At 51.9% G+C, this 23,236-nt stretch overlaps 1 protein-coding gene and 1 long non-coding RNA gene across 2 annotated transcripts in view; one reads left to right on the top strand and one right to left on the bottom strand.

Annotated features, from left to right (window-relative positions):
- LOC143824950 (uncharacterized) overlaps positions 1 to 1,959 on the bottom strand; it is a 28,066-nt gene extending 26,107 nt beyond the window's left edge. The window contains exon 1 of the long non-coding RNA XR_013226918.1: positions 1,589 to 1,959. This is a non-coding gene — a long non-coding RNA (uncharacterized LOC143824950). The remainder of the gene's footprint in view (positions 1 to 1,588) is intronic.
- Positions 778 to 23,012, top strand: TLCD3A (TLC domain containing 3A). Its single transcript, XM_077312811.1, has 5 exons — positions 778 to 1,268; positions 8,790 to 8,873; positions 15,154 to 15,367; positions 16,810 to 16,905; positions 19,773 to 23,012. The coding sequence occupies exons 1-5, from the start codon at positions 793 to 795 to the stop codon at positions 20,043 to 20,045; spliced, it is 1,143 nt and encodes a 380-aa protein (XP_077168926.1). The 5' UTR covers positions 778 to 792; the 3' UTR covers positions 20,046 to 23,012.
- Positions 23,013 to 23,236: the final 224 nt, after the last annotated feature.

Genomic DNA, 23,236 nt, shown 5'->3' with positions numbered 1-23,236 from the left:
TTTATAGATATTTGTTAAACGTTTTTTGGAGAGATGACCATATATGTTCATGTCAACCCAACCTCCCCCCCCCAATGGCTCATTATGGGCCTGGAGGGGGTGGAAAGGGGAGAGGCCCTGGGTGGGAGTGTCCACTCAAAGCCTGAAGAATATTTCATGGGTTTCTCGATGGTGAAAAAGTTGAGAAAGGCTGGTCTACACAGAAAGTAAGAGGTGGCAGGCTAAAAGAGGCCATCCCAAGATAACCCTTGCCCACAACAAACTGCAGTATTGCACAAACATTTCTCTGCCGGAGATGTAAGATGTAAGAGACTCTCATTCTCACAGAGGGCTTGCGCTGGCCGTACCTCCTGATAAACAGAAGGCATCAGCATTCCGGCATTCCCTTTACAACACCTCCTCTTGTCTTAGGTGCAAAAGTCACCACTCCCAGTGCAATTGCAATCTCCTGATCCGAGATTAGTCACTGCTGGTGTTCCCTTTTACAGGCCCTGCGGAAGGGTGGCAGCTCCCGTGGGGGTCCTCCTCAGCAGTCCCGGGAACTCCTTCTGGGTCGGGCCCAGAATCGAGGACGCATCAAACCCACATATCTGAGGAAGTGTGCATGGCCATGGAAGCCGACGCCAGCCTCCCGTGGGGACCTGGCGACACCCCCCCCCCGCCTTACACCTTTCCCGAGGTCAGATCCCCTTTGGGGGGCGCCCTCCCCAGGCTCCCTCCGCCCAAACTCCAGGAGGGTGCCCAGCTGGAGCGGGCAGGGGAGGATCTGCCCACCCTAGTCCTGAGCCTGGCATGAGCGCGGGTTGGGGGGGGGGATCCAGAGCCAGCTGGGGACTTCCCGGCCGCCCCTTGGCCCGGCGATCTTCACCCCCCATCGCCCCTTGGCCCGGCTGGAGCGTCCCCAGCGGCCGTCGGGAGGCTCCCAGCGCCTGGGCTAGCCTCGCCCAGGGGGCGGTTCGGGAGCCCCCGGCGTCCCGCCTTTCCCAGGCTCTGTCTCGGGAGGCGGCGCGCCGTCCGCCCCTTCCTTCCTTGCTGCCCTGCCCTGCGCCCTCCTCCTCCTCCCGCCCGCCCGCCTGCCGCCGCCGGGCGCAGGCCGGCCTGCTGTTGACAAGCGGGGCTGCGCGGCTGGCGGACGGCGCGGGGGGCATGTGGCAGACGCTGGTCCTCGGGGCCCTGCTCTTCCCGGCGCTCTTCGCCGCCTGCCTGCGGAGCCTGGCCAGCCTCGCGCCCGCATGGAGCCGCAAGGACCGCTTGGTGCTCAGCAGCAGGTACCGACCGGGAGACGCAGCCAGGTGGCCAGGCAGGGCGCGCCGCCGTCGGGGCTGGACGGGCGCGGGGGGCGCCGGCTGCGGCCAGGCCCGCGGAGGTCTTGGGGCGGCGGCGGCGGCGGCGCGGCTGCTCTCGGGGCGGGGCGGAGGCAGGGGGGCGCGCGGGCAGCCCTCCCGGAGCGTTTCCGTGCAGAGGGACCAGGGGCTGCTTCTCCCCGGGCCCGGGGCGCATGAATGAATGGGCCGAGGGGCCGCCGCCGCGCACGCCGCGGGCTTGTTTGCGCAGGGAGGGGAGGAGAGGGGCGGGCCGGAGGAATCACCTGCGGAGCGTGGTGGAGTGTTGACCTTGCTGGGAGCGCGCCGGAGCCGGAGCCGGCATGGTTTATGTAGGGCGGCGTGGTTTACATACGGCTTCGAGCACAACCTGGCGAGGTGGGCTGGGGAGATGGGAGGGGAGGAGAGGAGCGGGGGCTGGCAGGGCTCTCGGCTGGCCTGAGGTCGCCGGATGGGCTCCTGGCGGAAGCCACCTCTCAGTCCAGGAGCTCCGGGCACATCAAATGACGGTAGTGACTTGTCACAATCAGATATTGGACTGGTAGACGGTGTTCTGCTCCGGGAATTCGAAGAGCTGCGCTTGAGATCTGGGAATTCGAGGATCTGCACTTCAAGATCTGGGAATTCCAGATGCCTCTTTGCCAGATTCTCGCTGTGCCAGGAGCTGAGCTGATGCACTTTACTCATTGCCCAAAATGTTTCATGAGGCTTTTAGCCTCTGTTTCAAGAGCTCCAGTAAAATCAGCACTGGGGCTGCCTCCCAGAAGCATTCCAACTATTATTAGTAATAATAGTATTAGTAGTAGTAGTAATAAATTCATTTGTATCACGCTGCTTTTCTCCTCAACAGGGACCCAAAGCAGCTTCCATCATTCCATCCTCTCAACAACCCTGTGAGGTAGGCTAGGGTGAGAGAATGTGAGTAGCCCAAGGCCAACCACCTAGCGAGCTTCCGTGGCAGAGTGGGGATTAGAACCCGGGTCTCCCGGGTCTTTGTCTCACCACTGGGTCATCCTAGCTCAGCTGACCATATGCTCAGCTGTTCACGGGAGATGGTGCACCCAACGTTTGGCAGCAGAGGGAAAGGACCGTTGAGTCTGAAGGAGCCCAGTTGCGTGGACCTGGTGTCCGGAGCAGATTGTAGCCCTGTGGATGTGTTGTGAAAATTAAATTCATGAGGGAGGACTCTGATGCTGCTCTCGACATGGAGGAATGGTGGCAAGAAAAATATTTGGCTAAGAGGGAGTTCAGCGGGAAACATCCTGCCCTCGTGAGTACAGTGGGAGGACAGGCCCTTTAAAATTTCTGAATTACTCCCGGGTGGCATGCCCCGTTCCTCCATGTGGCCCTCCTCACAGGGTTGTCATGAAGATAAATTGAGGAATGGTATGCCGCTCTGGGCTTCTTGGAAGAGAAGCAGGAGTTCCGCGTACATTGGACAATGCCCTCTCAAATGTGCTTTTGCAGCTGGGTTTTCCTGTGTGGAACAGGAAAATCGGCTTCTAAAGGGTATTGGAAGTGCGCAGGGCATCACATCATTTATGGCAGCCTTGTAGAGCAGGGCTGGCCAAACTGTGGCTCTCCAGATGTCCATGGACTATAGTTACCATGAGGCCCTACCAGCAGAGATAGCAACCCTAAGGTAATCCTAGTCCATGGACATTTATTTATTTTTAGATTTATATACCACCGCTACCCAGCAGGTCTTCTGGCGGTTTACATAATAAAATACTAAAAATACAATAAAACCCCCAAAATTTACCCAATTAACAGTAAAAAAAACAATATAAGAGGCAGCAGTGGACATCCTCTATCATCTATTCTAATCCCATCTTGTTCAGCCTGAGGCCCTCCCAGTGAGAGAGGGACCTGGTCCGATAGACCCTGGGATCCAAGCTGGAAACCCGGGGCTCTGCCCTGGCCTCAACCATATGCCTGGCGGAAGAGCTCCGTTTTGGAGGGCCTGCGGAAAGGTGGTAACTCCGGCAGGGCACTCAGCTCTTCTGGGAACTAATTCCACCAGGTTGGGGCCAGGACCGAAAAGGCCCTGGCCCAGGCCAGGCGAACGTCCTGGAGGCCCAGGACAGCCAGTAAATTCCTACCCGCAGAACGAAGGGCTCTGCGGGGAACATAAGCAACCAAGCAGTCCTGCAGGTAGGCAGGACCCAGACCGCGTATTGCCTTAAAAGTTAACACCAATACCTTAAACTTGACCTGGAAACAAAACTGGTGAGCAGTGCAGATGATGGAGCACCGGCCCCTGCTAGGTCTCTCACATCTTGGGCTAGAATGTGAGACTCAGCATGGCACCATGCTTCCGATTCCCACAGAGCCTCCTCAGAGGGAGCTTCATTTAAAGAACGGATTCTCAGAATCATGACCTTTTCTTTTTCTGCAAACTCTCCAGCAAAAACAGGGGTAGGATGGAATAGAAAGGGAAGGAGGTGAGCTCAGAGCAGTGACTGGAAGACAAAGAGTTGATTTTTATGCCCCAGCTTTTCACTCCCCGAAGGAGTCTCAAAGCGGCTTTCAATCGCCTTCCCTTCCTCTCCCCACAACAGACACCCTGTGAGGGAGGTGAGGCTGAGAGAGCCCTGAGATTAGTGAAGAAGAAGAAGAATCGCTGCTTTTCTCTACTTAATTGAGTCTCAAAGTGGCTTACAGTCACCTTACCTTCTCTCTCCCCACCACAGACACCCTGCGAGGTGGGTGAGGCTGAGAGAGCTCGGACAGGACTGTTCTGTGAGACCTTTCTTCACATAGGGAATTACGCCTGTGCTGGCGCTCATTGGTTTGCAGAGCTAATCCCTGCTTCCAGATGATGTTGGCACCAAGTCTGGCTCGACTCAGGCCTTCATTTGCCCCCTGGCAAGGGAACACAGATTTTTGCCATCGGGGCCTATGTCTGGGCAGGCCTGTGTGCTAGGGAAGAGTCGGGCCATTTAGGCCCAGCTCCTGCCTGGATTACTGAGTCCCAAAAGGGACAAAAAACGCCCCAGCCAGCTCTATGGCACTGTGCAGCGCCGCAGAGCAAGCTGGGGCATTTTTTATTTTCAAGAAGTTAGGACTGCATTGTTATGCAATCCCACCTTCTTGAAAATAAAACAAAGAGCCCCGAACCACCACGAAGCGAAGTGGAACCTCTCCGTCCTGGCTTCCTCCTTCGGGGGCAGAAATCTGGGGCGGACAGGGTGCGCCAGGCAAAACAGCCCCCCTTGGGGATTCAGGGAATGGCAAGGAAAACTGCCCTGTTGCAAAAGCCTGGCGGTAGCTGCCGGTGCAGGAAAGGTATCAGAACAGCATTCTCAGGACTGTGACTGGACCAAGGTCACCCAGCTGGCTTCATGTGGAGGAGCGGGGAATCAAACCCGGCTCACCAGATTAGAAACTGCCGCTCTTAACCATTACATCACGCTGACTAATGCAGAGACGCAACATTCGCCCTCTTCTGGCATCAGGTGATGCATTTCTACATGGGGAGCTGTTGGCCGAGCTGGTCCACACCTGATGCAAAGACGCGGTCTGACAGGCAGGTCAGAGCAGTGACTCATCCAGAGACACATCCCGTGAGCTCCTATCTAAGTGGCTGGATTGCGTTCATCAGAGCTGTCTGGGCCTTTTATTTATTTCTGTCCAGCTGCTTGCGAATGGCTCCAGATATTGAGACTCATCGGCTTCAACTTCTCTCTCGGTGACCTGCCCTGTGTGCGAGAGGAGAATAATCCTCCTTAGACTGTCTTGTGCTTACGTTTTCATACAAGAATATAAGAAGGACGGTCTAACAACTAAACCTAACAGAGAAAGACCTATCCGATGGCAATACAATTAAATAAAGATATCCCCATACCTATGTGAGCCTGTGGCCAGTATTATATTATTACTATACATAAGGTTTATATTCTTGATACTTATAAAACTGATAAAAATATTGAAGACTCAGAGGACTTGTCACTCAGGAAAGAATTTCACAGAAAACGGAAATCACCTAGATGCCATTTTGACAAGAAGTCCTACTGAATAAACAGATAAGGAAAACTGTAAAAGGGACACTTCCTTTATTTTATTGTATTGTATTTTATTGTATTGCCATTGGACAGGTCTTTCTCTCTCTGTTAGGTTGTGCTTAAGTTTGGGCACGTGCCGTTGCCCATTTTTACTCTGGCTGTTTGAAAGTGGATCAACTGTCCAAGACCTCTGGGACAGTTTTCCAAGAATGCGGGAACATGTTGAGTGCAGCAATGTTGAAAAATGAGTTCCTGGGCTCTGCAAGCAGGATTTGAAGCGGCTGCTGAGACCACCCCGAAAGGCAAATGCCACCCACCCACCCACCCACCTGTCAGCACGGGCATTCCATTCCTGGGAGCTCCCCGAGGGATTAATCCCTTGAGAAGTCTGAGCACGTGCAGATCTCCTGACCCTTCTGCCAGCTCCACGCTGTCTGAGAGAGCTGCCCTGCAGCCTTGAAGGAGCCAGTCAAATCCAGGGCCAGCCACCACTTTTCCTTCCAACCTTTTTGGCGGAGTGTTTTGGGGACGTTATTTGCTCCCACCTGTAAGATTAGGTGGACTGCTTGTGGAGCTTCCAGAAAGTTTGATGGGTGTTGCCTACCGCTCAGGGTTGTTGTGACGATGAACTGATTGGGGAGGAAGGCAGGATATAAATGAATTAAATAAATAAATATAAATACTGGGATTTGGGAGGGGCACCGTTTTTTCTCGGTCTGCTGAGTTCTGTTCATTCATTCATTCATTCATTCAGGTGTTTATATACTGTCCAACTCGAAAACTGTCTCGGGGCGGTTTACGCGATTTAAAACAAAATAAAACCAATAAATGAATCATAGGCCCAACAAGTTACATGTATAAAGTTAAAACAACCACCATTGATTTCTGTCACACCTGCCATTGCTGATGGGCATGAAGTTGGGGTTACAGTGGGCGGGCAGGTACTTGTTGAGTATCCTGCATTGTTCAGGGGGTTGGACTAGATGACCCCGGAGATCCCTTCCAACTCTGCGATTCTATGGTGATTCGACAATATTGGCCCATCTGATGTTAAAATAAGAGGAATCGGGGGTGGGGAGGGGAACAGAGGGCTGTGGGGGCCGGAGGGAGGCCAGTTGAGGCCAGACAGATTTCCTTGGGGCCAGGGATCCTCAGCAGACTGGCACTGCATGATCAAAGAGCTCTCTGGGGAACATATTCAGAGAAGCAGTCCGTCGGGTACGCAGGGCCCAGACCACGTAAGATCTTAATGGTTCAAACCAGACCCTTCCAGTAAGATGCGCAGTGCAAGGCGTTCTTCTTTAGTGATTTATGACATTGGCATTTAAATGCATGTCAGGTTCCCGGTTTGTTTTTAAGCTGCTCGCTTTCATCGTAAACTAGAGGAAAGATAAAATCAGAGGAAAGACGGGAAGAAAACTCTAACCCCATGGGCTATCCATATGAAACAGACCACTGGGAATGCTGGGAGTTGAACCTGGGATTCCTTTGCATGCAAAGCAGACGCTCTGTCTCCGAGCCGTGGCCGCTTCCCAAGCCTCAAGAAAATCATCCAACAACCTGGGAGAGTCCAACAACGGACCTCATGTCTACCCCGGCTCTCGAAAGCCTTTCAAGCAGGGTCCTTCCCTTGCCAATGCGGGAAACGGGCTAAAAACATCCCCAAACAGCGAACCAGCCAGTAACGCGGTCCACATTGCATGCTGCATTTTTCAATGCATGGGTCAAATCAAAGGCAGCAAACCTCCGTGCATCATGCTGCAGAAAGCCCTCGGACTTCCTGTTCTCTTTATGCCCACATTGTGCCCTCTCCAAATGGCACCACAGTTCGTTCCCATGAGCCAGCGTCGTTCCTTCTTGCTGTTTTCAAAGCGCTGGGAGAACACACCGCCAGAAGCCCTCGTGAGAATAATCCAAACACACACACACACACCCAGTTCCGTAAATACTACCTAGACAGTGGGCCAACTCGCCCAGTTTTTCCAAAGACACCCGGACAAACAAATGGGGAAACGGACAGAGACCGAAACACAAAACGCAGCCCCCCTGACAAGTGAATGAATGAATAATAGAAGGCAAGCAGGCTTTATTGATTTAAGAATATTTGCCTTGTTATCTGAACACGGCAACCTTGCCAATTTGCCTTTTAACAGGTTGGTGGGCAAGGCTGTGGGTGCTTTCAGGCATGCACACGAAAGCTGACACCCGGATTCAAATCTTGTGGGTCTTAAAGGTGCCCCTGGACTCAAACTTTGTTCTGCTGCTTCAGGCCAACGTGACCACCCACCTGAATCTATCTACAGAATCCTAGAGTGGGAAAGGGCCACGCAGGCCATCTAGTCCCACCCCCTGCTCAACGCAGGATCAGCCTAAAGCATCCTGGATAAGCATCTGTCCAGCTGCTGCTTGAAGACCACCAGTGAGGGGGGGCCTTCACCACTCTTTAAGCAGTTTATTCCACTGCTGAACTACTCAGGCTGTGAAATCCCCCCCATCCCCGAAATCTAACTGATATTGTTCTATACGTCATGTAAGCCCATTTCTGCATGCGCATGAAAACTTAGTTGGTCTTAAAAGTTTCCCCTAGATTCAAACTTTGTTCCATTGCTTCAGACCGACATGGTGACCCACCTGAATCTTGTATGGAGTATATGTTTTTGTGTGGGGCAGCAAAAATGGCACCCTTTAATTACATTGCTGAAACCTCCTCCTGCCCCTGGAGGTCTGAGTTGGACCTTCATGATTAGCCGCCGTGGGATGCACAGGGTCTGGCTCTGGTGGCAGTCTGGGGGGAGGGAATTCCAGAGTCGAGGGGCAGCAGCCCCATAAAGATCTGTCTGGTTGCTCCTATGGCCTTGTTTCGGTGCCTGCCTGGATGGCTGGTTTTCAGGTTAGGGTGCGGTTGCATTTTACTGCCTCTTTTGACTCTGAATTCCCTGCTTTCCTTCTGGTTCTTTCTTGTGCGGCGGAGCTGTGGCTCAGGGGCAGAGCATCTGCTCGGCGTGCAGAAGGGCCCAGGGTCAATCCCCAGCAGCATCTCCAGTTGAAAGGGCCAGGCGATGGGAAAGACCTCTGCCTGAGACTGTAGAGAGCTGCTGCCAGCCTGAGCACACACTACCGACTTTGATGGAGGAAGGGCCTGATTTGGTTTAAGGCAGCTTCATGAGTGTTCATGTACGATGCATTGCTTTAGAGCAGGGGTGGCCAAACTATGTCTCTTGAGATGTCCAGGGATTACAATTCCCATGGTGCAAACGTCACACACCCCTGTCAGAGGAGCCAGATGGAAAGGAAATCGGTTCACTTCTTGGCGCCAGTCAATATTTACTTATCGATGCCGTGTTGCTACGCTGATGCACAAAGGGGCTTTGTTTTTGCGGCTGGGAGCAGGAAGACAGGTGTGAACTGCTGCCCTAAAGGTAGCTGTGTAGTCATTGTTTTTTTTTTCCTGCTCTCCCTACAGGCTGGTCTCCTCCATCCAAGCCATGATGGCTACACTCTCGGGCCTCGTCGTCATCTTTAGCTGCAAGGATGTGGTACATGACAGGTGAGCGAAACACAAAGAGCCATATAAACCTGAGGCAGGGGTGTGGGAAGGACTTTCACCCAGAGAGAGACAGCATGCCAGCTGCCGCACTCTGCCCTCTTCCCGGAGAGCAAGCCCTGCTTCCCAAGGCCACAGGCAAAAGATCGGGGCTGCCGATTGCCTGCTGCTTATTTAAAGCAGAAAGCCTGACTCTAAAGCAGAAAGCCTAACTCTAAAGCAGAAAGCCTGACTCTTTATTGTTTTAGGGGATTGGTTTTTATGTGACCCGCCTCAAGCCTCCGGAGGGAGGCAGGATATAAATTAAACAATAATAATAATAATAAGCAGACAATCGCTTCTTGCCCAGAAACTGTTTAAACATCGCCGGAATGACCTTAAAAGAGACGCCAGGAGGAAATGTTCTCCACTACACCCTGGCATTGCACACTCTGCTGAATGTTATCTGCCTCTGTGCTTGGAGCATTTATTATTAATTTAATTTCTAAGCCACCGCTCCTGGCCTGCCAGCTCCTGGCAGCTTACAACATCAAAATACAATACGGCAATAAAAGTACAGAAAAAAAAACGCACCCACATCCCTGTGCCAGTCCTTACCGCCCCCACCTCTCTACCGCCATATATCTGGGATATTATCGTGGGACGTATTGTTGATATATTGACAGCTCCCAATTTGAGACGGCCGTATATGCTTGCGCGATGGATCCCGTTACCATCAGCCCAAACGGAAGGGTCGTTTCCTTCCAATACCTCGAAACCAGGGTTACTGTGACTGCCAAAGGGTAGAACTTGATCCATCGCTCCATGTTTTCTTTTACTGTCCAAAATATGATGCAGAAAGAGAGAATGTCCCTAGCTTTCTATACCTTGTGACAGGGGTAGCCAAATCGTGGTGCTCCAGAAGTTCACGGACCACAAGTCCCATGAGCCCCTGCCAGCATGGTGCTGGCAGGGACTCATGGGACTTGTAGTCCGTGGACATCTGGAGGGACACGGTTTGGCCACCCCTGCCGTATGGAGCTGCCAAGCCATCCATGACTGGACAGCACTTTACCTTACCACTGTCCAATCCTGAAGCTTCACTTCATCCGCCAGGGTCAGGTCTGCCAGCTGGCGCTGCCTCATGTCCTTCTGCCCCTGGAAGTAGGCCTTGAGGCCTAGACTCTGTGAGCAAGCCCTGTCTCTATAGCTGGCTGGGGCAGGTAGGAGCTTGACTCTGCAAAGTTCCTGGCTCAGCATCCCCCACAGGCCTGTCCCTCTCACAGGCAAGAGATACCATCAAGGAAGTGTCCAGCTCCCGCACAAGAGAAAACGAATTCCCTGGTCCTTGCCGGCTCCGAACTGCCTCTTGTTTATCGGCCGCTGCTCCCCCACATATATAGGTCCTTTCCCTCTTGCCCGGAGTGGCGGGCGCCCTTCAAAATACACAGCCTGTAGTGGTGATTTTAAACAGGCTCCCGCCAGGGTTCAGACACTTCAGTGACATCCCCACAGCCGAATGCAAGGAGCAAAAATTGCAACCTCCCCCCCTCCCTCGTTTTGTGCGTCTTCAAGAAGCTTTTATCTCCCCATTTGGTCCCACCCTTCCCTCAAAAAACTTCAGTGGTGGCGTGTTTTCTCGCCAGCCTGTTTTGTCCTCACAACAACCCTGCGAAGTGGGTGGCCTTCAGTCCCCTAGTGCAGGGGTAGTCAACCTGTGGTCCTCCAGATGTCCATGGACTACAATTCCCATGAGCCCCTGCCAGCAAATGCTGGCAGGGGCTCATGGGAATTGTAGTCCATGGACATCTGGAGGACCACAGGTTGACTACCCCTGCACTAGTGAGCTTCAGGGCAGAGCGGGGCTTTGAAATCTTGAGCCGCAACAGAATGGCACCTTTCATGCTGCGCTTTGTGTCGCACGCAAAGATGCTTTCCCCATCAAGCGAGCCCGGGCCGGCTCCGTGGAAAGGAATTAGCTGTGGAGCTGAGAAGACACTTTGTACATGCTCAGAGAACTGAGCAATTGAGATTATGTCATTCGTCTGCCGGCTGCTGATTGGAGCAGAGTGGGGTTCTGTTGTGTTTGCTGCTCGGAAGGATGCAGTTAGAGGGTTTTACTCCAAGGCAGGACTGTAGAGTGTAGAGTACCGAGCAAGTGGGAGTCCTTCCCCTCCATCTTTCTCCCCAAAGACCCACTTTGCTTACACTCCTTTCCACAGAACCCACTAATCAAATACCCCCATGTCCCTGGCATGAATAGTAACACTTTTCGTTATCTCTGTCTTTCACTGCTTAAACACCCATTTTGTCCCATAGCCTTACACTACTTGTGTCTTCCATCCACACCCTTTTCTTCCTTAGTTGTCCCTCCCACATTCTCTTGGTTAGCTCTGTCTTCCTCCCTCCTCATCTGCCTTCCAACAGTCCCCACAGCTGGTAAAATATGTGATTGCATCTCAGATAAACGCATCCTGGCTCCTCTTCAGTGTAGCGCTTAAGAATGGCAGCCTCTAATCTGGAGAACCAGGCTTCATTCCCCACTCCCCCATATGGTGACTTTGGGACATTCACAGTTCTCTCAGAGCTCTCTCGGCCCTACCTACCTCGCAGGGTGTCTGCTGTGAGGAGGAGAAGTATAGGCGGTTGTCATCTTTCAGGTACATCTTGAAACTCCTTCTGGTAGTAGAAAGCAGGGTACAAAAAAACAACTCTTTCCTCACATACACACCCAGAGATACTCTTTCTAAGCATCTGTATTTCCCAATGCATGAATATGGAAGAATCTTCACATTGGCACGCTCTAACGCTTTTCTGACAGCAGAAATGGCAGGACAGGGCTTTAAATAGCAGCTTCTATTTGCTTATGTAAATGCGAGGCAAAACAAGTTGATTCACGTAATATTATACTGCTTTATGTACAATAAACTCAGAGAAAGGAATCGCCCCTTGGATAAGGAAGTTAGTAGAAACCTCTGAGAGCCAAAGGATAAGTTTTCTGTTAAATGGCTCATCACGAAAGTTATGAGGTCTGCTCTTAGCTTCAAGAGGGGACTGGATAAACATCTGGAGCAGAGGTTCATCAGTAGCTAGATGAAGGGAGAAGAGTTGGTTCTTATATGCTGCTTTCCTCTACCCGAAGGAGGCTCAAAGCGGCTTACAGTCGCCTTCCCTTTCCTCTCCCCACCACAGACACCCTGTAAGGCGGATAAGGCTGAGAGAGCCCTGATATTACTGAAGATGAAGAAGAGTTGGTTCTAATATGCCGCTTTTCTCTACCCGAAGGAGTCTCAAAGCAGCTTACAGTCGCCTTCCCTTTCCTCTCCCCATAACATACAACCTGTGAGATGGGTGAGGCTGAGAGAGCCCTGATATCACTGCTCGCTCAGAACAGCTTTATCAGTGCTGTGGCCGGCCCAAGGTCACCCAGCTGGCTGCATGTGGGGGAGTGCAGAATCGAACACGGAATGCCAGATTAGAAGTCCACACTCCTAATCACTCCACCAAACAAGTACAGGTGGAACGCCCTTCCTGGAGTAGTGTTGCTCTGTATTCTTGGTGCTTTGGGGGGAAAGAGTAGGAGGGGTTCTGGCCCATCTGGTGGACCTCCTGATAGCAACGGGATTTTGGCCATGGTGTGACACAGAGTTCTGGACTGGATGGGCCATTGGCCTGACCCAACATGGCGTCTCTTACGTTCTTATGACATACGGAGTCACTTGACCTCGGAAGGCCAGTGAACTTCCAGGAGGCAATTTCTGGCCTCAGGAGGGAGTGGAGGGAAACAAAATCATTTTAACTCTATACTTGCACTTTCCCACACTACTGACTTTTGCCACGCAAATGATTCAGGGCAGGGAGCTGTGGTGGTTCTTACTCCACGCTGCCCATTGGTGGTGCTTTGTGGGTTACGCTACATCCAGTTCCCTGATGAAAACATCGCCGTGGCATAAGCGGTAGGATACCTAGTCAGTTAAACGTCTTCCGGGTTATGCAAGCTTCCTTGCTACAGTGGGGGAAAGCACTGCAGTTGTTTCCCAATAGCCCTCCCTGCATGCCTTACAAAGAGATACAGAGAAGGGCTGTGTTTAAATCTCCCCCACCCCCCCAGCTTTTTATATAGTCTCAGATACGAGTCCAGGATGACAAGATCGTGGAGGGTAAACCAATCCCCCCTCTTTTCTGAGCATGTAGACCAGGGGTCCCCAATGCAGTGCCCCCTGGGTGCACAGAGCCCACCAATGCTTTTTAGAAAACAGACGTGGCTTTTGCCCTGCAAGGCTTCTGACGGGCAGATTTTTAAAAAACATGGCATTGTCAGCAGGTGCCACCTCTACACAAAGATCTTCACTGCGGCAGCCCTTTCGGGACTGGCGCCTCCCATCGCGGCAGCCTTGTTCTGGCAGCTGTATTGTGGATGTGCCCGCCGTGCCATAGCAGACTTCCTGATGTGCCCGCAGGCTCAGTAAGGTTGTCCCTCAGCACAGGAACCGAACCAGCAAGATCCTCCTTTGGAGGTCTGCTCTTAGCAGGGAACCTGTGATGTCCGTGGGCTGAGGAACACACAGACGCTGGAACCACTGCAGCTCTGTATCGGTGCCAGAACATGATGCAAGCTGCACCAAGACTGCACTTAAAAACCCACGCCAACCATCCCCCCCCCCAATATATACACACAAAAGACAATGGAGCACCCATGTCCGTGGGAGATTGGTTGCATGCAGGTTTGAACTGATTGGATCCTGGCTTGGGATCCTGGCAGCGGATTGGTCGAGACCATGCTCTCTTGAATCCTACTTCAGGCCTCAAGCTCGGTCCTTCGTAGGATTGTTAACATGGCCGCATGCATAACAGAACCTACCCGGACAGCTTGATTTCCCGAGACTTTGATTGCAAGGAAAGAGGGCTGGGGTGGGAGTGTTCCAGGACTATACACTGTGCAGAGGAAAAGACACTCCTCTCTCCGAACATTAAGAGCCAACGTGCTGTGCTCGTTAGAGTGGAACCAGAGTCCGGGAGACCTGGCTTCAGATCCACACACACTCTGTCAAGGAGCGGCTTAGAGTCTCAATAGAGGACAAAGATAGACTAGAAATGAAATGCATAACTCAAATGCAGGGTCCTCCCCAGGCAGTGATTAGAAACAGGTTAATGGAAGGAAGCTCTTTTTGGCATGAGTAACTCCAGCGGCCACTGGTACCCCGGTGGCTGATGGGGCAGAGCGCATGGCAGCCAATGGTAGATGGAACCAGAGCCAAAAGTAGAATCATAGAATCATAGAGTTGGAAGGGGCCATACAGGCCATCTAGTCCAACCCCCTGCTCTACGCAGGATCAGCCCAAAGCATCCTAAAGCATCCAAGAAAAGTGTGTATCCAACCTTTGCTTGAAGACTGCCAGTGAGGGGGAGCTCACCACCTCCTTAGGCAGCCTATTAGCAGACTCCAAGTAGGTGGAACCAGAGCCAACCGTAGGCGGAGCCTGCTCATTCTGTTTCTGCCCATCACCCCCTTTCGCAATGATATTAGAAAACTCGCAAGCACCGACCCGTACGCGGGTTCCAGGCTTATGCAACATCCCCTTATGCAACAATAGTTACAAATAAAGTGGGTTCTCCATCTTTGGAGATTTTTAAACAGAGTCTGGAGAGCCATCTGACAGAGAGGCTGATTCTGTGAAGGCTCAAGGGGGTGGCAGGTGACAGTAGATGAGCGATAGGGATGTGAATGTCCTGCATAGTGCAGGGGGTTGGACTAGATGACCCTTGAAGTCCCTTCCAACTCTATTATTCTAAGTTTGTATTGGAAGGGAAGGCGCACAAACATTTTTCTCTTAAGTACATCGAATGTTCATCAACTGGCAGAGGAGAGTCTGTTAATAGCTGCTAGCCCTGTAAGTGAAGAAGAACCTCCATGCACAGAAGCAGTATATTCCTGAATATATGCCCTGAACAGTTTGCCTTCATCCCCCTTGGAAGAGATTCCTGGAAACACGTGGACAGTCCCTGATAAAATCGTGGCTTCATCCAGCAACCCTACCCCCTTTGTACGCCATCGCCCCGCTGGGATTGATCCCTGATATGCAGTAGTGTTTAATGCCACATATTATGGGATAGGTGGCAGCCAGAAAGCACTGAGTGCTTGGCGGCTGACGGCCCGCCAAGTTTCGTTTTTGACATCTGCATAGAATTGCTGAATCCATTGATAAGATCAACTTGGATTGGCAGAAATCGAATAGGGAAAAAAAATACTTTTTCTTTTTGCACGACTCTCCTTTATGCTCCCATGTGCCGTTTCCTCCAACAGGCACTGGTTGGCCCAAGAGTACACCTGGATGGTGGTTTCTTACATGACCTACGACCTCTACGTCATGTACCTCTGCTACTGGCACAAGAATGAAGAGAAAGGCGAGACCCAGAAGAAACACTCCCTGGAGAGCATGAAGGGCTTCCTGAGGACGGAACGGCTGATGGTCACGCACCACATCTTTATCCTCCTCGTCCTCACCCCCGTAGCTGTGGTGAGAGCCCCCAAAGAGGGACCCAGTGGGAGGGCTGAGCTGGAAATGGGGGGGGGGGGCAGGGGGAGGTATTTGGCTTCTTAGGTTTCACTCAGTGGGAGTTTTATGTCTCAGACTCAGAAAACCTTTATTGGCATCCGCAAACACAATCCAAGGAAGCAAAATAGATTAAACAATAATAGGAGTTTTCTGTCTGCGGTCTTGGAGGTCTCCCACTTTCCTGGCTTCCCGAAGGGCTGACCAATGTATGCTTTTGGGGGCAAAAGGTGACGAAGGTAACCCATCTGCTTAAGATGCTCAAACGGCATCGGGAGGGAGGCGAAAGGGACTGTGACTGTGGAAGAGTGTTTGGTTCCCATGCAGCAAAACCCAGATTCAGACCTGGGAAATCCAGCTGAGGGCTATGGGGGTGCATCAGGCCTGGTTTAAGGATCCTCAGCAGAGCAAGCTGTTGCTTGTGCTGCCCAACTAACCACAAGGGCACCCTTCCTAGGGAACATTGGAAGCCACTGATGCTTTCATTTTGCTGAAAGCATTTCTCCCACCTTGCAGGGATGTGCCAGTCCAGTGCCCCAGTATCTAAGGCAGGGGTAGTCAAACTGCGGCCCTCCAGATGTCCATGGACTACAATTCCCAGAAGCGAATGCTGGCAGGGGCTTCTGGGAATTGTAGTCCATGGACATCTGGAGGGCCGCAGTTTGACTACCCCTGATCTAAGGGAACCTTCACACTTACGCAGCTCATGGTCAACAAGCAATGTGCATGCTCAGTTACTAAGAGAGCATGCTTATCACCCTTTTTCAGTCTTGCGGTCCACAAGTCGCATGAGTCTGAAGAGCCCCTGACAACCCCAGTGTGCAGGCCCCCTAAACGTACAGCATCACTACGGCCCTGCAGCATGTGCTGCTAGGGTAAAGCTACTTCTGGGGAAGACACGTGAAATCAGGCGCCAGGTAGACAAAACAGTACTGGGAAAGGCAGAGGTGAAGAAAATCTAGTACAGACCAGTAAGAAAGTGGCTGAAAGTGCACAGTTCCTCAGACAAGGGAACGGGGATCATAAGAGTACAGATATGAGGAAGTAAGTTAATAGCAAATTAGTAAACAGCATCACAACATCCTAAATACGCAGTATGATAAGTCATTGCTAGGCTGTACCTCTTATGATCCCTGTTCCATTGTCTGAGGAAGCGTGCATGCACATGAAAGCTCACACCTTGAATCAATCTTTGTTGGTCTTTGTTGGTTGGGGTAGAGAGCGCTGTGAGAAAACTGGGACGGGCCCAAAGTCATCCACCCTTGGACGGCGGGGGTGGGGTGGGGAATCAAACCCAGTTCTCCAGATTATAGTTCACCGCTCTTAACCACCGCGCCATGCTTGGCTAGAAGCCATGGATGCCTCGTTCTCCAGCCTAAAACCCCATCCGTTCCTTTCCTTTGCAGCATCTCCGGGGCGAGCTGGGGGACTTCTTTGTTGGTTGCATCTACACAGCAGAACTCAGTACCCCATTTGTGTCCCTGGGCAAGATCCTGATGCAGGTAAGCAGGGCTTTCTTTAGGGAGTTTGCCTGCTGCACCTCCAGAGGGCTGGCCGAGAATGAAACCGAGGGGAGAAAGTTCTCTCGGCTCTCTGCACAATTCTACATTTATTTATTTTTCCTATGGTGTGTGTAACGTAGCAGGGAGAACCAAGGACTGTCTAGGGACATTCAGAGGTAGTTTGCGATCTCCTGCCTCTGCTTCATGACCCCTGGTGTTCCTTGGAGGAGCTACCAGCCAAATCCTTGGAGGTCTCCCCTCCAAACAGTAGGCGGGGTCAGCACTGCTTAAGCTTTTGAGATCTAACAGGATCAGGCTTCCCGGTCTCTCGAAGTCAGGGCTGTAATTCTACAAATCCTACCAATCCCTGCCTCGGTCCTCTTTTATTTTCCCCATGCTTTCCTTCATCAGGAAGAGGCTGCAAGACATCGATTGGTCTTTGTTGCCCAAAGGGAACGTGAAACACTTTCCCAATTTGGCCTCTTGATTGGGAAGAGGCAGCGACTCACACAGAGACACACACAAGGTCATCTTGCAGCATTTTTGGTTTGGCAGTGAATGCCCCCGCACCTGACACAAAGAAAGGCCATCATTAAATACCCTCGACAGATGTCAGCTACAAGGAAGGCAGGCCAGAGCAATCATCTGTCATTATCAAAATTATTTGCATCCTGTTTGCCATCGTTCAAAGCAGATTATCATGCCAACATGCAAGAACATCTCACACCACCGTCGGGATGAGATAAAACCACAGCGTAGGCCTGAAATTAATTTAACATAGCACTGGAGCACATGACGCTGCCTTTGTAACCATTGTGGTGTAGTGGAGTGGTTAAGAGTTGCAGCTTCTAATCTGGTGAGCCCGGTTTGATTCCCCGCTCCTCCCCATGCAGCCAGCTGGGTGACCTTGGGCTAGTCACAGTCCTGATAGTACTGTTCTCACAGAGCAATGATATCAGGGCTTTCTCAGCCCCCCCCCCACACACACACACAGGGTGTCTGTTGTGGGGAGAGGAAAGGGAAGGCGATTGTCAGCCGCTTTGAGACTCCTTCAGGCAATGGAAGGCAGGGTATAAAAACCAACTCTGGTTCTGCTCCATATTGCCCTCTCTGATTGGCTGTGGTTCTCCCCAAGATCACACGGAGAGTAAACTAGGGACCGCCTGCGTGCAAAGCCAATGCTAAGCTTCTGAAGGGCTGGCCCTGTCGCAGTTTGAAGAGTAAAACCACAAGAGAGAACCATAACCCATCACAGCTGCCGGCCAAACCCAAATTGCACCAGAAGCCAAACCAAAGAGATTAGCCAAAGGCCTGAACTGCAAGGGCCTAGCCAGCATCAGCACAGAATACCCCACAGCAAGGGATAGCAGCCAGGCCACAATCAGATACGAATCCTAGGCAATCATAAGCTGCCTGGAACCACAAGGGAGGCCAGGGAAAAAATTTTACTTTTAAAAATACATACATACATACAGGAGTCAAGAAACTGCTTTATCAAATGTTACCTCCATCTGCTTTACCAGGAGCTTGACAGAATGACTCCTTCCCCAGTCTTTGAGCTACTGCCTCCTTCGGACACCTCAGGGTCCCAGGGGAGCTGCTTCCTGGGCTCAGGGAGATGTTTTGGTTACTTGGTCTCAGCTACACAAAGGACCATTAAGGGGCAGCTGGGGCCTTTTATATCCCCTTTGTCCCACCCACTTCTTGCCTGTCTCAGCTTGCTTCTGAGGAGACCCTTTCTCCCCAGGCCTTTGCTCCACAGGGAGAAGAAGAGGAGCTGGTTTTCCAAACCCCACTTTTCATTGCCTGAAGGAATGCCAAAATGGCTTACAAAGACCTTTGCCTTCTTCTCCCCACATCGGACGCCCTGGTAGTTAGTGTGGCTGAGAGAGCTCTGAGAGAACTGCTCTGTGATAGCAGCTCTAGTGGGACTGTGATGAGCCCAAGGTCACCCAGCTGACTACATGTGGAGGAGTGGGGAGTCAAACCCAGCTGGCCAGATTAGGGATTCCACTCTTAACCACTAAACCATGCTAGCTGTCAGCCTGCCCTTTTAACAAACCCTGCAGACTCCTCCTCTCTGCCTTGTCACTGTGCCACCGCCTCCTTGGATTGCAGTTCTCTGTTCCCCGGGGACTAGGCTGCTGCAGAGTGAAACAGGCCTGCTTCTCCCTCTGTGTTGGGGTGCTCCAGGTATGACAGGGCCTCAGATGAACTAGAGCAAGAACTCATGCAGAGATACAGCATTCAGACTCTTTTGTGGAGGAGCATTTGGGGGCTTTAAATTTTTGCCTTCTTCCTCTACCAGGCCCCCAAGCACACAAAGGGGGGTAGTGGTGAGATTTTGTTCGTGTATTTCAGCAATTTTTCTGCTGCCTCTCCAGAAAAACTACCGGGGGCCAATCCCAGGAATGTTAAAACAGCATAAAAACAGCATAAAAACAGCATAAAACCCTAAAGAAATCAACCGCTTTGAGAATTACTCACCAGCAGCAATACATGCTTTAGGATGCTTTGGGGCTGATCCTGCGTTGAGCGGGGGGGTTGGACTAGATGGCCTGTATGGCCCCTTCCCACTCTAGGATTCTATGATTCCATCCTAAACACAATCCGAGGGTAGCAAGAAAAATAACGCAGCCACAACCTGCCTAATGAGCATCACCCAAATCAGCATGAAATCAGTATGAAGACAAAGAAAAGGGGATAATGCAGCAGACCTCCAAAACATCCAAGCCAGTAAATCAGCCCAGTAACAAAGGCCCTGGATGGTAGAACTTGGAGCAGGTTTTGGATGGGTGGGCAGGATGGTCCGAATGCCCCCCCTCCCGGTCCGGCACTTCAAATTCTGCTTCCTTTTGTCTCCGCAGCTCAAGCGACAAGACTCACTCCTGCACAAAGTGAACGGAATCCTCATCTTGGCCACCTTCTTCCTCTGCCGGATCCTCCTCTTCCCCTTCATGTACTGGTGCTACGCCCGACATTCGGGGCTGCCCCTCTACGAGGTGCCCTTCCGCATCCCCCTCCACTGCAACGTGGCCAACGCGCTCCTCATCGCCCCGCAGCTCTACTGGTTCTTCCTCATCTGCCGCAAGGCCATACGCCTCTACCGCGGCACGCCGACTCCGGACCGAAGCAGATAACGGCGGGCTTGGGACTGCCCTGCAAACTCCAGCCACGGGGCCCGAAGGGTCTAAAACCTGTGGGGACCTGTGGCAGAAGCGCAAGTTCCTTTCGGCGCATGCGGAAGACACGGGGCTGGTCGGAAGGCCGGCCTCCCACCCTCCAGCTGTCTCGTGTGCCCGACTGACCACACAGCCTGTGCCGGTCGAGCCCTTGCTGGCCTCCAGCATTGGGTGTTGGATATGGAATGACTGCAAGCCAGTAGGCTTGGGAGGGGGGGGGCACCAGGCCCTGGTCACAGCCCCCAGCCCCCAGGGGCCCCGGTCACCGTTTGAGGTTGGGGCGGGGCCCAGTCGCCTTCCCTTTCCTCTCCCCACAACAGACGCCCTGTGAGGGAGGAGAGGCTGAGAGAGCCCTGAGATTACTGAAGAAGAGGAGTTGGTTCTTATATGCCACTTTTCCCTACCTGAAGGAAGCTCAAAGCGGCTTACAGTTGCCTTCCCTTTCCTCTCCCCACAACAGACACCTTGTGTGGTGGGTGAGGGCGAGAGACCCCTGATATTCTTGCTCGGTCAGAACAGCTTTCTCAGTGCTGTGGTGAGCCCAAGTCACCAGCTGGCTGCATGTGGGGGAGCACAGAATCGAACCCGGCATGCCACACTAGAAGTCTGCACTCCTAACCACTACACCAAACTAGCTCTCATAAAGGCTAACAGAATTTGTGCCAGGGCATGAGCTTCCATGAGTCGCTGCTGGCTTCTTCTGAAAAGCTCTGACCCTCCCTCAACTTTTGTCAGTCTTTAAGGGGCTGCTGGACTCTTGCGCTGTCCGGCTCTTAGCAATTCCTAAGCTCATGGAGCTAACCTGACCGGGATGGCCCAGGCAAGCCCGATCCTGTCAGTTCTCAGAAGCCAAGCAGGGTCAGTCCTGGCTGGCATTCAGAAGGGGGAGCTCCGAGGAACGTCAGAGTTGTGACACAGGGACAGGCAGTGGCAAGCCACCCGTGAACCATTTTTGCCTGGCAGCCGGACCATCTCAGGGTCTCCTGGCTACCGGACACAATGTGCCGCACAATGAATAAATAGCTGGTTGAACCTTTTAAAGCTGTGGAAGATAGAACAGGCTGAGGACTGAGATTCTGTGCCACGGCCCTCGATTGGGCGCGATTCCAGAACTGCAGACGTTGCAAAAAAGTGGGTGAGCCTCACTGGGTTAACCATGGGATCTGCATTCTCCCTGGCCCATCTGCTGAGGAAGGGCAAATATTATGGGAAGAAGATTACTCCAGGGGGAAACTCTGGTCCCTGGTCAAGGAGATTCTTCTCCCTGGCACAGATTACCTCCTCCAGAGTTGCAGGGCCACTTTACCCATAGAGCACAGCCCAGTTCGTATTCACAAAATGTGCCTCTGCTGGGTTTCCAGGCCACCACCTCGGACAATGGTGACTTTTATGATCCATTACGTGCCTTACACGCAGCTGAATGGAAAGCTAGCCGCTGCCCCGTGGCCTTTTTCTAAACACTGCACTAAATCCAGTTTGTTACTGGTGGGGTCAGCCAGCTGCTGGTTAATACCGCAATATCAATTCTGGAAATTACCCGTTGTCAAGTTTACTTGTATTGTAATGGTGTATATACCTGAAGGGTTTTTAATTTAAGAACGCAGATTATACACTTTGTCTTCTCCTGTTTGGTCTTCGGAGTTAATTAAGGACTAGGGTCGCCCTTTCAGGTTTTGGTCCCGGGTTGGGGCAGGGAGAGGTTTGCGCAAGAGATGAAACCGCAAAGCTCAAAAGTCACACTGGACCAAGATTAGGACTTTTGTCGTTGCTTACCTTTAATACCTTGTGACGATCAGTACACTGGGGAGTCCTGAAAGTCATGGGTAGTCTGTAACGTGGACTGGAATGATCACGTGTCTCCCTCCTCCCCCCCCCTTTCTAAACGACAACCCTGCAGTATTTTTAACATTCTTAGTTGGTGATCATAGGGCCAGGGTGGCCAAACTGTGGGTCTCCATGGACTACAATTCCCATGAGGCTGGCAGGGACTCTTGGGAATTGGAATCCATGGACATCTGGAGACCCACAGTTTGGCTACTCGTCATAGAAGTTGCTAGGTCTGCCTAATATTTTGGGGAGAAAAACAGGGCCACTCTATAGTTCGCCATCTGGACCAAGAAAAGTGCAGGAGTAAAAATTAGTTTAAAGAACATTTACGGTTGCTTACCTTTAATACCTCTTGAAGATCCTTACACTGGGGAGTCCCCAAAAAGTCACAGGTAGTCTGTAAGGAGGAGTTATGTGTCTCCCCCCCCCTTTCTAAATGAAAACCTTCAGGATTTTTAACAATTAGTCACTGGCATTCTCTGTTGGCTCATCCAGGTGTCCTGGGGTGGCCAAGATGTGGCTCTCCAGATGTCCACGGACTACAGTTCCCATGAGGCCCTACTGCTGGCAGGGGTTCATGGGAATTGTAGTCCATGGCCATCTGGAGAGCCACAGTTTGACCAGCCGTTCGATCGGCCCAATATTTTGGGGAGAAAAACAGGACCATCCGGGTCATAGATTTCACTGCTCTTTTGGGTTTTCCAGGTGATCGCAAAGTGGTGTCTAGACCAGGGGTAGTCAAACTGCGGCCCTCCAGATGTCCATGGACTACAATTCCCACATGCTCCTGCCAGCATTCGCTGGCAGGGGCTTCATGGGAATTGTAGTCCATGGACATCTGGAGTGCCATACCCCTGGTCTAGACTACCCCTGGTCTAGACCTGGCAAAAACAGCTCTGCAGATCTTTGCTGATAGCTGTGGCAGGCAAAGGGATGACTTTTGAGACACCTGGGTGCGTGTTTTGACAATCTGACAAGACAGCCTTTGGGGAGAGGCCCTCTCCACGCAGCTAATAGGATTGTGCCACTAAGGGCTTTCTCACGAGGCTCAAGCCTCAACTCCTGAAAGCAGCCAAATAAAGATTAAAGACATTTCAACCGCTGGATTTGTCTTGCCCGTCTCATGGGAGCACACACACAACAAATGTTTGGGAACCGATGCCAAAATACCCAGCGGGAGGACACTTCCAATACGCAGAGGAGCTTCGATCTCTCCCTGGGAAGATTAAATGTGGAGCTCTGCTTGTCTTGAAACAGTACGTTTTTCCTTCCCAGGTCCAAGGAAGTGTAAGAGGGGTTTTCAGGTTCAGTCCCTGATCTTT

This window comes from Paroedura picta, chromosome 15 (assembly GCF_049243985.1).
Source record: "Paroedura picta isolate Pp20150507F chromosome 15, Ppicta_v3.0, whole genome shotgun sequence".
NCBI classification, from domain to species: domain Eukaryota; kingdom Metazoa; phylum Chordata; class Lepidosauria; order Squamata; family Gekkonidae; genus Paroedura; species Paroedura picta.
Note: the sequence above shows the minus strand (reverse complement) of the source record. Positions and strands in the feature narration are given on the sequence as shown.